The 16,754-nt window shown below is 38.3% G+C and overlaps 1 protein-coding gene across 3 annotated transcripts in view; it reads right to left on the bottom strand.

Annotated features, from left to right (window-relative positions):
* PHACTR2 (phosphatase and actin regulator 2) overlaps positions 1–16,754 on the bottom strand; it is a 124,735-nt gene that overhangs the window by 74,346 nt on the left and 33,635 nt on the right. For all 3 annotated transcript variants that reach the window (XM_041736597.1, XM_041736608.1, XM_041736603.1), the window contains exon 2: positions 15,569–15,736. In XM_041736597.1, coding sequence (XP_041592531.1) covers positions 15,569–15,736 — 168 coding nt within the window. The remainder of the gene's footprint in view (positions 1–15,568; positions 15,737–16,754) is intronic.

Genomic DNA, 16,754 nt, shown 5'->3' with positions numbered 1-16,754 from the left:
TGGTAAATATTACTAAAAACCACTGAATTACACATGTAAAATGGGTGAATTGTATGGTATATGAATTATATCTCAAAAAAGCTGTTAAAGAGTGCTGGGAGAGAAGGGAGATTCAGTATAGAGATTGAATGAAGGCAGACCTCACTGAGAAGCTAGCAATGAAATACGGACTACATTGAAGGAGATGAAGTAGTTGGTTAACCATAAAGAAATCTGGAGGAAGAGCCTTCTTTCAAAGCACCAGAGATGCTAACAAAACTCACCCATAATAAAAGAGATAACCTGTACCTGTTAAAGAAATTGAATTTTCTGTTTAAAATCTTAAAAAAAAAAAAATCTTTAGGCCCAGATTGTTTCACTGGTAAATTCTATCAAACATTTAAAGAAGAAATAATACCAATTCTGCACAATCTTTTCAAGTCATTTTATGAGGTCAGCATCACTCAGATACGAAAACCAAAAATAGTATAAAAAAAGAAAACTATAGACGAATATCACAAATCCTCCACAAAATATTATTAAGTAAAATCCAGCAACAAAGGAAAAGAATAATACAGTACAACTCAATGGGGTTTTACCCTAGGGAGGCAAAACTGATTCAATATTCAAAAATCTATCAATGTAATCTATTATAATAATGGTCCAAAGAAGAAAAATCACATGGTCATATCAATTGATAAAAAAAGAGCATCTGAGATATTCAACATCCGTTCGTAACAAATACTCCCAGAAAATCAGGAATAAAAGGGAACCTGCTCAATTTGAGAAAGTGCATCTGCAAAAAGCCTTCAGCTAACCACCATACTTAATGAAAGCTCCTTCTAAGAATGGATGTCCCATTTACCATACCTATTTACTATAATATTGGAAGTCCTAGCCAGGCAAGAAAAGATATAAAAGACATACAAATTGAAAGGCAGAAATACAACCATGCCTAATCACAGACGATATAACTGTCTACAGAGAAAATCCTAAGGAATCTTCACTAGCACTAGTAAGTTTAACAAAGTAGCATGATACAATGTATTTCTGTAAACTAGAAATGAAAAAATTTGAAACAGAATTTTAAAAAATATATGTTTATAATAGTTTTTAAAATTTTTAAAAAAGATTTTATTTGAGAGTGAGAGCATGAGTGGGGGGAGGGGCAGAGGGTGAGAGAGAAGCAGGGCTGGATCCCAGGACCCTGGGATCATGACCTGAGCCCAAAGCAGACATTTAACTGGCTGAGCCACCCAGGCACTTGATATATTTAGAATAGTTTTTTTTTAAATTTTTATTTATTTATGATAGTCACAGAGAGAGAGAGAGAGAGAGAGAGAGAGAGAGAGAGGCAGAGACATAGGCAGAGGGAGAAGCAGGCTCCATGCACCTGGAGCCCGACATGGGATTCGATCCCGGATCTCCAGGATCGCGCCCTGGGCCAAAGGCAGGCGCCAAACCGCTGCGCCACCCAGGGATCCCTAGAATAGTTTTTTTTTTTAAAAGAAAGAAAAGAAATACTTAGGTATAAATTTAATACTGTTTTCTACACATTTCAAAATGCTAATGAAAGAAGTAAAAGAGCTAATTAAATAGAAAGAGCAGTTCATATATTGGGAAAGTTAACATAGTAAAGATACCAATTCTATATAAGTTGCAATACAGATTTAATGTAATTCCAATAAAAATCCTAGCAGGAAATTTTTGAGAATATAAACAATTTGATACCAAAATTTGTGTGAAAAGGCAAAGAAACTAGTTAAAAACAATTTTGAAAATGAAGAATGAAGTTAGAAATATTACAGGATCTCATTTTAAGACTTATAAAGTTACAATAATCAAGAAAGCATGATATTGGTGAAGAAATAGACACACAGATTAAGAGAAAAGAATAGTGAGTCTAGAAATAAACTTACACAAATGTGAATCTTAATTCTGGACAAAGAACATGTGGCCAATTAATTTTTGGCAAAGACACAAAGGCAATTCAATGGATAAAGGACAGTCTTTTCAACAAATTCTCTTGAAAGTTCTTACAAAAGACACCAAAAACACGATCCTGAAAAAAAAAGTAATAAATTGTATTTCATCAAAATTAAGACCTTTGCTCTGAAACAGACACTGTTAAAGAATGAAAAGACAAATTACAGTCTGGCAAGAACTATCTCTAATAACATATCTGATAAACGACATTATATCTAGACTACGTAAAGTACTCTTGAAACTCAAGATTAAGAAGAGAATAGCTCCTTAAAAATTGGCCCGAAGACTTGATATTTATCAAGACAAGATATTTATCAAAGAGAAGTATATGGAAGAAAAATATGCTTATTGATTTTTAAAATAATACAAAGCTGATTGAATGGGGAAAGGACAGTCTTTTTAACAAATGGTATTAAAATACCTGGGCATTTATATGCAAAAGACAAATCTTGACCTAGATTTAGGTCAGCAGCAGAGATTAAGAGAATTAAAAGACAAGCTACAGACTCAGAGAAAATATTTGCAATCACATATCCAACAAAGAACTTATATCCAACATATAAAGAACTCTCAAAACTCAGTTGTAAGAAAACAAGAAACAAGAAAACAACAATTACAAAATAGGTGAAAGATCTTTACCAAAGAGGATATACAGATGGCAGAAATGTTCATGAAAAATAATTGAACATCATTAGCCATTACGGAAACCCAAATTAAAACTATGACAAAATACTACCACATACCTACTAGAATGGCTAAAATAAACAATAATGACAGCACATCCATGTTCATAGGAGCACTATTCACAACAACCAGGAGATAGAAGCAACTTAAATGTCCACTGACAGATGAACGGATAAACAAAATGTGGTATATACACACAATAAAATACTATACAATCATAAAAAGAAAGGAATGGTGACACATGCTTCAATATGAATGAAACATGAGGATACTTTATGCTGAGTGAAATAAACCAGTCATAGTAGGATAACTACTGTATGATCCCATTTATATGAAATACACTAACGTAGTTATCTTCACACATATAGAAAGTAGATTGGTGATTACCGGGAGGTGGGGAAGGGGGAGTAGAAAGTTTTTCAATAGGTATAGAGTCTCATTTCTGCAAGATGAAAAAGTTCTGGAGATCTGTTTTATAACAATGTGAATATACTTTACATTTCTGAACTGTAATTTTAAAAATGGTTTAGAGAGTACATTTTATGATATATCTTTTTACCACAATAAAAAAAATAATAATGACAATACCAAGTGCTGACAAGGATATGAAGCAATTGGAACTTTCTTATGTTGCTGGTAGGAATGCAAACCTCTGGAAAATAGTCTGTGGCAGTTATAAAGTTAAACATATATCTAACAATGTGTGACTAAACAATCTCACTCCTACATATTTTCCCTAGAGAAATGAAGACTTTCATGCACACAAAAACTTTTATGTATTTATAGCAGCTCTACTCATAAGCACCCAGAATTGGAAACAACTTATGTCCTTCAACAGGTGAATGCACAAACAGGGTATATCCATAGCACAGAATACTACCCAACAATCAGAAAGAGTGACTCATACATGCAGCATCCCAGATGACTCTCAAAGGTGAAACGGCAAGTGAAGGAAAGCAGTCTCAAAACATTTCATGCTGAATGATTTCAATGTCGATGACATTCTTGCAACAACAAAATGATAGCGAAGAACAGAGCAGTGGTTGTCAGCAGTTAGGAGCTGGGGGAGGAGACGGAGAAGAGGTAAGATATGACCGTAAAAGGGTAGGGCAGGAGGATTGGGGAGCAATGGAACTGTAACATATCCTGATAATGGTGGTAGTTAAACAAAACATATGTATATTAAAATTCTCAGAACTGCACACACACACACACACACACACACACACACTCACCCCAAAGTAAAAAATACCAGAGTACTGAATGACCAAGAAATGACCTCTTCTGAGAAAGTCATGATCACAAATGCAGTAACAGTGAACTACTTAGTAGCTCCTTTGTATATCTGCCTCCAACCTAAGCCAAACATGACTACTTCCAAGAAAATCTCAGGAGTCCAGCGTCAGAGCTGTCAGGAAAGGCAGCTACATTTTCCCGTGGACTATAGGCTCACTGGCCAACAGCCATGGTCAAAAAGAGAGGCAAGGCAGAGAGAAGTTTCGGAAAAATCAAAAACCTATTTGTGTCTTCTGAAAGGACGAAAGGTTTGACATAGCAAGTACAAACCAGTGTTCAGTGAAAAGCTTCATTCTTAGGGCCCCAGTTTGCCTGGAGGAAGTTCACAGGAAATGTTTCCAAAGGGGCTGCCAAAAACAGCCATAGGTAACGTGGAGGCTATGAGGTCTGGACTCTGCAAAAACCATTCCCATGATCTTTCGGCTGTGACCTTTACTTTTCTTTAGAGAGGAGCCACCAATAGGCAAGCTATAAATATACACCAGTTTTCCCCCTCAAAGTGAAGGTAAAAGGAGTTGAGGAATAACGCTCTTGGCTCTGATCTGCAAAAAGTACAAGATATCTAGAAGGATGGGCGGCCCGGGTGGCTTGGCGGTTTGACGCCACCTTTGGCCCAGGGCGTGATCCTGGAGACCCGGGATCAAGTCCTGCGTCGGGCTCCCTGCGTGGAGCCTGCTTCTCCCTCTGCCTGTGTCTCTGCCTCTTTCTCTGTCTCTGTGTCTCTCATGAATAAATAAATAAAATCTTTTTTAAAAAAAGATATCTACAAGGAATGGAAAAATAGCAGAGTTAAGGAAGGCACAAAGAGAAATGTTTTGAGAAAGAAAAGAGGTATCAAAACTCTAGTTAAGAGGTTGACAAGAGATAAACGGGTAACACAGAGAGGGGAGGGGGAAAGCTGATGTGCTATGTGGATCTGGAACCAGGCAGCAGGAAAGACACATCTGAGAAGCATGGGACCCACAAGACACCAAAGGACAAGGTTCACAAGCCCTGAAACTTCCCCCTTTGTTAACTGCTATATCCCTGGAGCACAGAAGAGCATCTAGGCCCACGGTAGGAGGCCAGTAAAAATGTGCTGTGTGAAAGAATAAGGAGGGCTCAGCAGGGTGGTCAGGAAGAGTCAACCAGTGGTCACAGAAGAGCTCTCACTGATGTGTGTGCTCAAAAACAACGCCTCACACAGACCTGGGTGGCTCATCAGAAGGAACAGTTTTCTCATAACATCTCTCTTAGGACACAAAGGAGGCCTTACTTACTGAGACTCCTCAAACCCCACTCTACTGATTTTTAACAAGGGGCATAATTATCTTTCCCAGAAACAACTGGATAGCCCATGCAGTCAGAAGTCTGTTTCCTGAGGAGGAAACAGAAAGGTGTGGAAGGCCAGGTATGGTTTTCTAACTTCCTGGCTGAAATCATGATATACCAAGACTGGACATCCAAAGTGAGTAGCTGTTGGAACTGATGGTGTCAAATCAAGGTCTGGTTTTCTGGACCATAACATTTGTATAGTACTGCTAGGCCTGTGAGGCCCATTCCATGGAAAAAGAGGTGATATACTGGGTGGAGACTGGATTGGCCTAGTGAAGAGAATCTTAAAGCTAAATTAGAGAGGGAAGAAAACACCCACACAATGGTCTCCAGTCAGGTCCCATGGAAGACAACAGCTAGGATAGAAGACACAGCAGCAGCAGGGATTTCTGGTGCCTTCAGAGAAAACAGCATCCCAGAAGTGTGGACACAACATGAACGGGTACAGAGACAGAAGAGTAGATCTCCTAAAAGAGATCTGAGGTGTCAACCCAGGAAAGTAACTCTTCAACACGTGGTGAGACAGGAATCCTAATAACTTGAAAGAGACAGATCTGATCCAAGGAGATCCAATGTCAGGAGGGAGCACACCCAGCTGGACACAGCGAAATACACAGAATTGAGGGAGACATACACTGGAAAATACGTAGAAGTGGGTATACAGAAAGGACATATAGCACATTGTTATAAGGGGTAAAATGGATCACCCAGCTTGGAGGATTTGTCTGTTTTTCTATATGTAGAACATTAAGTGAGCAAAAGATATTCCATTCCTACAGATAAATTCTTAAAATTTTAATAACAAGATGAATTCCTATTCTGGATGCAATTCTAAATATATTTAAAAAAAACGTGGTTGGTGAAGTGCAATCATAAAAAATTGGGGGAACTCATGGTACTATCTTGGCATTAAAATGGTTAAGAAAGGGAACATGAAGTCTGGTACCCTGTGGACTCTGTGAGAGCAGGGACCTTGTCAGGGTTGTTCATTGCTGTGTCCTTAGAACACACTGTCTTGGGGCTGGTACTCAACAAAAATGTACTGAATAATCTAGACAGTTTAGTATGGCCCCATGGTGAAAATCTCTGAATTGAAAACACATTGAGGGTATGAAAAGGACTTTACAAAAAAGATGGAAGGACCATCAAGTAACACTGTGATCAGAAAATAGATATAAATATATTTATTAGTGCCAGGGATAACTAGAAAAATTGGAGAGAATTTGTTTCAGGTCAGTGTAAAAGAAAATTTCCCCAACAACCAGAGCGAGGAATCAGGAGTTCAGAAGTTGAACGACAATATGTCAGGTTCGTTGGAGATAATGGACATTCCTGCCTTGACCCAGGTGACTAGTAAGGTGCTCTACAGCCCTAAAATTGTAAATTTCTTTTTTTTAAAGATTTTATTTATTTATTCATGAGAGACATACAGAGAGAGGCAGAAACACAGGCGGAGGTCCCTGTGGAGAAACACAGGCAGGCTCCCTGTGGAAAGCCCAATGCAGGACTCGATCCCAGGACCCCAGGATCACGCCCTAAGCCAAAGGCAGATGCTCAACCACTGAGCCACCCAGGCATCTCAAAATTCTCAGTTTCAATTGAACATTCAGAAGGTATTTTCCTAGAGATTCAGGAAGTAGTGTTTGTCTGTATTAAAACTGAACACGTTTTAATAATACCCGACCTCAGGTAAATTGCAGATCAAACTGAATTTTATAAGTTAATTTGGGAACATACTTGTCATTCCAAATAATCTAAAAAATCAGTAACACAGATACCACTAGCATGTAAGTTGGGGACTATTTATCCACAGAGGCAATCATACATGATTGTTTCAATTTATAAAGGAATTCTCTGCAGGACTTGATACCCAGATCCACCAAAAAACATCAACATATGAGGGATTCTAAAATTGGACTCCATGAAGTTGGATTTCTGATCTCCTGTCAAAATCTGGCTCCTAAATTCTAACTTCAGAAAGGAAGATGTAACAAAACATTTATATTACAGAGTTAAATTCCTTTCCTAAATTCTTGCTTCTCTTCTAGAATTGTATAGAGTGAAATTACATGATCTGTTTGGAGCCATGGTGCCGGCAAAAGCCATAAAGATTAACAACCATAAAGTTCATGAATGTGAGATATTTTAATCATTAAGAGATTGGATAAAGTTTATAATGAATTACATTCAGTGTATTGACACCCATTGCTAGATAAAAGGAAGTGCATGCTCTAACACATGATTACTTAATAGGATCTCCCTGGGTGCTCTTCTTTCCCTCCCGCATGTATTTGCTCAAATGTTGTTGTCCTAGTAAAGTTTCTCTGACCACCACATCTTAAATTGTAACTTAGCTCCTACATTCCCCATTCCTTGCTCTGTTTTTTCTTCTCATTTTCTAACTTTGGTGGTTAACTTTCTGCCTCCTATCCTTACGAGAATATAAGCCCCATAGGGGAAGGCAGTATTGCCTCTTTTGTTCCCTGCTATATCACTAGAGTCTGTAACAGTGCCTGACATATGGTAGATGTGGATGCTCAATAAATATTTGTTGAGAAGACAAATGAGTGCTGTCCAATGTATAAGCGAGGAGCCCTATGTGGACCTGGTTGTGCTATGTGGTCTATGGCTGATTATGTAACTTCCTTCTGCTACAGTAAATTGGGAAAGGGAGAGATTCTCTTCTCTTCCTCCAACATGGTGTTAGGGTGAATGATACACAAAAGTACTTCCATATTCTTAGTAGAACAAGATAGATGAAATAAAAATGGTGTCATTTATTAATGCAATCAGACCAGTCTTTAACAAATATCACCCTTATGCATATCTTCTAAGTTTGCCCTATTTTCTAGATATAGAAAATAATCCCAAGCTGCAACGTTATTCCTATATGGTTACAGACAACACTATCTTTAATAGGACCAAACATAATTTTGACCCTTGTCAACCATGTTTATATGCATAAAATTTAGGCAGGTAAGTAGAACCAAAATTATTCTTCAGACCAAATCCTTTTCATAGCAAAACTCTAGTGTATGAAGCAAACTCTCATAATAGGTTTACCGTTCAGTGATTAATCCTTACTGATCTGGGTATGAAGCTATCTTTTAGAAATACAACATAGCATAATGGTCAAAAGTACTGGCAGTGGCACCACATTGACTGGATTCAGATATTGCCTTTGCCTACTGCCAGCTATGCCTCCTCAGGCAAGTCATTTGAATTTTCTGGCCTTAGTGTCCTCATCAGTAAAACTAGGATAATAATAGCACTGAAACTTCATAAGCATTTAATGATTAAATGATTTAATATGAGTAAAGTTCTTAGAGCAGAACCTGGCATATGATATCATTCAATAAAAGTTAGACATTATTATTATTAGGGAATGCAGAGTACCAGTAAATTAAAGTTTCTACCAGATGACTCTCTACAAATCACTCTGATTCTTAGAATGCTGATAACTTGGAACAATGTTATTTAAAAATCGAAACAGGCATTCCTTCTACCTTACTAACAACACAAAAAACGTCATGATTATAATGAAGATTAATTTCTTCCTATTTAGAAGTATAACTTACTTTTAAAATAAGGGCACAAGATAGGAAAAAGAAATTTTCCCTAATTATTTTATGGGCTTCTTGATAATTGTACATGATTGCAATTGTGAGTACATGTTTTTTGGTTAGTATTTTAATTTACTGTCTTTCTCTTTTCCATTATGATTTTTCAATCTTTAATTTCTTTTACAAAGTCTTAAAGCATCCCGTGCTGTATTTTTAGTTATAGTGAATATTCAGTAAATAAGCAATTCAAAGCACATCTAAGAGTATTTACTAGGGGGACGCCTGGGTGGCTCTGTTGCTGAAACATCTGACTCTTGATTTTGGCTCAGATCTTGATCTTGGGGGCAGCCTGGGTGGCTCAGTGGTTTACCGCTGCAGTCTTTAGCCCAGGGCCTGATCTTGGAGACCCGGGATAGAGTCCCACGTCAGGCTCCCTGCATGGAGCCTGCTTCTCCCTCTGCCTGTGTCTCTGCCTCTCTCTCTCTCTGTCTCTCATGAATAAATAAATAAAATCTTAAAAAAAAAAAAAAAAAGATCTTGATCTCTGGGTTGTGAGACAGAGCCCTGCACTGGGCTCTTTGCTGCGCGTGGAGTCTGCTTAGGAGTCTGTCTTACCCTCTCCCTCTGCTGCTCCCCATGCTCGTGCTCACAATCTCTCTCTCTCTCTCTCTTAAAAAAAAGAGACTACATACCAGGTATAAATCATAAAGCACCTGAACGAGACAGTCTCTGATCGAAATATTTTACATTGCAAATAGAGGCAGACACATAAACTAGAAAAGTCAAAATATTCATATTTTAACAGGATTATAAACAAAGGAGGGGAGGTTCCTACTTGGCTGATACAGAATCAAGGCTAAGAATATCTTCAGGGAAGGGGTGCCTAGGGACCTCCATCAGCTGAATGTCTGACTATTGACCTCAGCTCAGATCTTTTAAAAACTTTTTTTTTAAGATCTTTTAAAGATTTTATTTATGTATTTGAGAGAGAGAGAGAGAACAAGCAGTAGGGAGGGGAAAGGGAGAGAGAGAAAGACAGAGAGAGAGAGAGAGAGAGAGAAGCAGGCTCCTGGCTGAGCAGGAAGCCTGATGCAGGGCTCAACCCCAGGACCTAGAGATCATGACCTAAGCCAAAGGCAGACATACTTAGCTTAATCGACTGAGCCACCCAGTGCCCCTCAGCTCAGGTCTTGATCTCAGGATCATGAGTTCAAGCCCCACACTGGGCTCCAGGCTGGGCATGGAGCCTACTTAAAAAAGAATACCTTCAGGAAAGAAGAGACATGTCACACCTCACACCCCTTGCATGACATAGGATTTTCCTAGGTGTAGCTGTGAGAAGAAGGTCCTCAGTGCAGGAAGAAAGAAGAAAGGCAGAAAGACTTGGGGACAAGAAGGCCTAGGGGCGTGCTCATTAAGTGACTCTGTGTGACTGAAATGCAATGTAACTGACTGAGAAAAATGACAGGAAAGGTCAATTCGGGTTACAGTGAGGAGAGCTAAAGAGTCTGGAATTCACTTAGTAAACAATGTAGGGTCAAGTCATACTTTTTTAAGCAAGAACTGACAGGACTGAAGTTCCACCTGAGGAGATTCTCTCATGGTGGTATCCAAGACGAGCTAGAGGAGAAAGGGTAGAAATGGGTAGTTTGCCTATCAATTCCCCCAAATTCCCAATAATCCTTATTCTTTCCAGTCACCTAGCTGTTGGGCTGTACCATTCTAACAAAAGAGTTTTAGCACCTGAGGTTTGTGGTTTGAGGGAATCAGTCCCCAAAACCCCATCCTCTATGTTCTACTTTATACAGTAATTTCTGTCCTGAATCCTTTGGTAACTTCCTGTCCTAGTTGCTAACTCTGTTCCCCGGTTCCTTTAAAAAAAAAAAAAAAAAAAAAGGATGAGGACTCTGAATCTTTCTGATTCCTATACCAGGTACCATCTGCCCATGAGTACTACTACCTAAGTAACTTAAAACACTCTGGTTACTAAGGTTTACCTGGACTTCCCACTCCCACTCACCTGGATGCTCTGATATTCTATCTACCTTATTGGGTGGAACGCATGCCATTTTGGAGTGTAATACCTATCATTCTTTTTGCCTGGCCTGAGACTTGGAAAGTTGTCATCTTGGTTATTCTGGTGTTCCTGACAGCTCCTGGCATCCTGAACCTTCTCTGTCAGCCTCACCAGCTGGGTCAGGTTCCACTGTGGGCAGATTTACTACCAGAACCTTGCCTCTCCCTATCTTCTCTAGAATTCTATAGCTTTCTATAGTTGGTACAGCTAATACCTAAACATAACAAAGAGGCTACCTGCAATAATAGAGTGATAAGGACCAGATAATGGGGATAGAGAGGAAAGGCTAATGTTAGAGACCTTGCACCAGGAGAAAACACATGAAAGGTTTTAGGAACTAATGGAATGTAGAAGATGGTATGAGAGAAGGAAGAGTCAAAGGATTCCACGGTTCAAAGTCTGGATGCCAAAGCAAGCCATGTCTGCAACAGCACAGATAGCTGGGATTGGCAAGGGATCTGTTTTGCTTTGGAATAGATTTTTTACATAGTATTTTTCCACTTCCACTTCTCTCACTCTGTACTCATTCATAGCATCTATGTCTCTAGAATCAAAGCTCCAGGAGGGCAGGAACCTTGCTCGCCCATTCGCTCCAGAATCCCCAGCTCCAAAACAGTACTTGCATGCGTCATATTTTCAGTGCAGATATATGTCGATGTTAGGAATGGATTTAATATGCATTCTCAGGCATTGCTAGCCATCAAATGCATGGGTAGATGTGCCTAGGTCTTGGATGGAGACTTAGTTTGAGAGATATGGGTACTGAGAAGAGATGGCATGATGAGGAAGAGCACAGTCAAAGAAAGGGGAGGGCTAAGACATGTAGCAAACTCCCTCAAAGGTTTAGGGGAGAGGAGAAGGGGGAGAGAGGAAGCAAAAGGCAAAAAGAAAAGTCAAAGACAACCAAGATAATGACATCTTTTGCAAATGAAGGGAAGATTAACCAGCGATGGCAAATGCTACAGAGGTTAGGATGGATGAAAATGAGAGAGTGACACTGAATTTCCTGATTGGGAGGCTTAGAGTGTCATTAGTGGAGTGCTGGATGCAGGGCCAGATGGCAGAGGGAAAGGAATGATAGTGTGGAGAGGAAGTAGAAGCAGTGATACAGGCTGAATTTTCAAGACGTTTGGTCTTAATGGCAACACCAACAGAATCCGTAGCAGTTAGAAGAACGTGTGTTTAGACAGGGGATTTGTTTGTATTCTTAGCTTTGGGGAGATGGAAGCATATTTAAAGATCCAGAGAGAGGAGCCTCAGCCACTACATGCACACCATCCCCTAAAAAGAAAGGAAAAAAAAAAGGAAGAAATAATTATGTAGGAAAAGAGGTGTAAATGACATTTTGAGTTCTAAAGATACGGAAGGGATATAACAAGAGCAAAGGTGGGACCAGGGAAGGGTCTTGTTGCTCAGGAGATGAAAAGTAAAGAAAAGGGGCAGTGAGGGAAAGTAGATGGAAAGAAGATGCTCTCCTGCCCTAGAACCCAACAGCCTGTGGACCAGCCTATACAGAGTTGAAGAGACAGGTAACTTTCCGCTTTAAAACAAGGCCAGAGAACTTGAAGTCGGGGCCTAGGTTCATCCTGCCTTATAGGACAAGATGGCCTTCCAAAATATAGTTGACTCAAGGACCACCAAAGCAGGCAGAGGACAGGACACTTCTCTCTCTCTCTCTCTCTCTCTCGTTTTAGATTTTTGTTTTTAAGTAATCTCTATATTTATGTGGGGCTCAAATTCACACCTCGAGATCAAGAGTCACATGTTGCAACCACCGACTAGGACCCTGCTTAACTACAACTATCATGGTAAATATATGATTACAATAGCATTTATTATAATGGCATTAATAAATCAGTGTTGTATCCTATCTGTTACCAATAAAAACTCATAAAACATAAATCCAGACTAGGAGAAGCAGTATTAATCACTATGTAGTGGAACATAGTAAGATTCATATCCATGTGACTATAATGCCAGGAGTTTAGGAGAAGGAAAAACAGAAGATTTATTTCTCTTGGAAGAAATGCATCTTCTTTCAGATCCTAACATATTGTGGGACGTGTCTAAGGTGTACTTTATAGTTTGCCAGACAGCACATGGCTTTGGTCATAACCAGACAACAAGAGTTCACTGTATGAGACAATTTATTAAGTAAGAAAACACCTTTCTCTTAGTTATTTCCAAATGCATCTGTTTTCCTCTAGATGAGACATCTTTCCTCAATGCGATTAAACATTTCTTATTCCATTTTGTGCCTTCCTTTATTTTAGGCCTTACTGATACACTTCATAAATCTCAGCAGAAATTTAAGCCTTAAAATAAGCATACAGATAAGGTAACAACAAAATACTTTATAATGGAAACCTTGATAACATCTTATGAAGTTCATTAATATGGGTTTTAGAAAGAAATGACACAAATGCAGCAGATAAATACACAAAGAATTGTTAACATATCTACTTGGTTTGTTTTTATTCTGTTACATCACAATTTTGATGCAAAGAAAACAAATATCTAATAGATTTTTCAGGTTTTTAATGTAGTTGGGTTTTAAGGTTTTAATGTAGTCTTTAGGAACTAGGAATATAGTCATCTACAAATAACTCCTGAAACTAAACTTTATATAAAATCCTGTGTGAATCTGAAAAGAAAACAGAATAAAAAGATGGCCAGGCTTTCCTCAACAAATATGAGATAACATGAAATAACACTTACTGCTGTTAAAAATGACTTTTCTTAAATATTCAGGGTTACAGGAAAGCCAAGCTTTCCTCAACAAATATGAGATAACATGAAATAACACTTACTGCTGTTAAAAATGACTTTTCTTAAATATTCAGGGTTACAACCTCCCTACTGTTAAAATTAAAAAGAGATGACAAGGAAAAGTGAAGGAGAATTTCTTTGTGGCTGTCTTGTCTACATTAGGGAGAGAGAAATTAGTCGCCTAGATTCAAGCAAAGGAGCTAGACAAATGAAGGGACTTCCATCCTCCCTTCTCAATACCTTCTAACTGGCACTATCTGAGCCCTTCTCCCATCTTGGGTAGTCATGGTAACCCGAAGGGCCAGATTCTCTCAATGTGTAGGGAAACACAGAGGGGGACACTTAAGAAGACCAGTGTGGTTCTGTTTACAACTGAAGACCAAGGAAGAACAAGATGCTCAACCAGGGATTAGAAGAAGTCAAGAATCTGGAACTGAAAGCACCTTAGAATTCAACTCACTGAACTCTGATCTGACTTGCTCAGGGTGACATGGCACCTGAGTAGCAAGGACACTACCAGAACACCGATGTACTCACTCAGCTCAGCACTCTGTCCACTTCCCACTGCTTCCTACTCCAAGAAGCCAATTACATTACAGTAAATGTAATAATCAAGCTATTGATATTTCCCCTTAAGCCAAGTCTCTTTTACCCCCCTATCCTTTCATTATAGAAATTTTCCAATACTTCCACGTAGAGAGATGAGAATAATAAATCCTATGTGCCCATCGCCAAGCTTAAGCAATTACCAACTTGTGGCCTATCTTCTTTCATCTACGCTTGCCCTGCCTCCAGGATTTTGAAACAAATTCCCAATATAGTATCATTATTTCTTTTTTTTATTATTATTTCTTTTATAAATATAAATGCTCAAAGAAGTCATATAGCTGCAAATGCATCAGAGGCAATTTCGTTAGGAAGCTTTGGTGTTCCTATTCCACACCTTTGTGCTATTTGAGGTATTTTCTATTTTATTCCACAGCTTTAGAACTAAAGGCCAGCTCTTATGTCAGCACAGACCAGTAAGAAATGCTCTCTGACCCTGCACATATACTGATAATATTAACCTTGGTGCAATGAGGAAATCTGACGCAACAATTGTATTAGACAATAAGAATGGAGAATATTGAACTTATATCAAGAGATAAATGCTTTTCTACCTTAAAGGTAACACCACTGATAGCAGACACTTGTTTAAATTGGGCTTAATTCTGGCCTGAGATTTAAAGCCAATTTCTTCCATGAGTAATATGAAAGGTACTAAATAACTAAATAATGTAATCCTTTAAGTTGAACAAGTCCACAAAATAATAATAAAAAATTTTCACACCAATAGTGTTATGATTCCCTTAGGACAGAAATTATTTATTTGTCCAAAGGCATGATGGAAATTTTAAATTTAACCATAAAACATAGCAATACTTTTCTTTCGAACAGTCATTTATGTTTTGCCCACAGAACAAACACATTCAAAAAAGACATTAAATTTTTTTTAAAATTAACAAATAGCATTGTGCTACTAGAACTAAGTAGATAGGTAGATAATAGTGTGTGTGTGTGTGTGTGTGTGTGTGTAAATGGATATTTCAGCTACAATGTTGACAAATAACATTTCCCCTTCTAATTTTCTATTTCAATTTCCTTCACCTTCCTCGTCCTCCACATTAGTTTTCTGTATGAATTTACAACTATGTATTTAAAAACAAGAATATTTTAGAAAGTCAGTGAGTGGAAAAGGAGGCAAATCAGAACTCTAAGTTGTTTTATCCTGAAATTAACTAATTTCATTTCAAATATGGACTTTTTTTCTGAGAAAGAAAAAAATACCCTACAAGGCACAATTTTTTATTTTCTAAAAATTTTAACAACTTATCTTCTAGCAAAGTTATGATATTCATACCTGCTGAGGTTTCTCTAAATTTGTCACTGGTCTTCTTTTTCCTCCATTTCCAAGGCTTAAAGATTTTACCGATGGTAGAGAGTTTCCCCTTCCTCTTGAAGGGAGGTGTCTGGGATCCTGCTGTTGGGCCATCCGAATTTGCTATAGAAGCTTTGTCCAGTCCATCAACTGTATGAAGAAAAATAAAGTCAGAGAAAAGCTGTAATAAAAAGTTTGAAACAACTTCATCTGTTTCTTCCTGCACTTGAATAGCAAGCACGACCACTTTAATTGGAATCTCACATAAAGTTTCTTTGTCCCACTTCCCAGGTGGTAGAGCTCCCCTAGTATCAATCAGTAAATCAATCAATCAGAAATTACAGTCCCCTTAGATAGTCATTTTGGGAGAATAGAAAAGAAGCAAAAGACTTACATAATAGGTAGGGCCAGACAAATAAGGGTCTGAGAAACACAGCTGAATCCATTTGCAGCAACTACCTCAGTATTTTGTGAAGGAATAGAGTACTCTAAATATTCCTGAAATAGGATGTTCCTCCAGAGGCTAGTATGGCATTCTCAGTAATGAATATTACAGTTATGGTATAGTTAAAGCCATGGTTTCTCCATCACAAAATAAACTCTAGTGCCAAGAAGTTAAATTCTAATTTTTACAATGCTAAAACTATCTTTTGCTTCTATTGCAAAAACAAAAAAACAAAAAAACAACCTTTTGGCTTCCAATAAACTGATAATTTTTGCTAACAATAAGAAAGGCATAGAAAATGTAGGTACTGTGTATGACAGAACATCTTTAGTGCCTTAATCATTTTATTAATCAGAGAAAGGCCCCAAACCCTAAGTTGCCTCACACTATGTTCCAAACAGATGGTAGACAATTTTGACTTGTTATTCCTACTATTAAATGGGGATGGCAAAAAACTGTAAGCAGCCTGGAATGGATAAACTCTGGTGTTGTTCATGCAATGAAATAACACTCAGCAAATAATAACAATGATAAAATCCTGCTAATACATACAGCAACATGAACGTATCTCAAAAACATTGTGATGAAAGAAAAAAAAAAAAAAAAAAAAAGGTGGGCAGCCCGGGTGGCCCAGCGGTTTAGCGCCACCCTCGGCCTGGGGTATGATCCTGGAGACCGGGGATCGAGTCCCACGTCGGGCTCCTTGCATGGAGCCTGCCTCTC

This window comes from Vulpes lagopus, chromosome 2 (genome assembly GCF_018345385.1).
Source record: "Vulpes lagopus strain Blue_001 chromosome 2, ASM1834538v1, whole genome shotgun sequence".
NCBI lineage: Eukaryota > Metazoa > Chordata > Mammalia > Carnivora > Canidae > Vulpes > Vulpes lagopus.
This window is presented reverse-complemented; position numbering and strand designations above follow the sequence as displayed.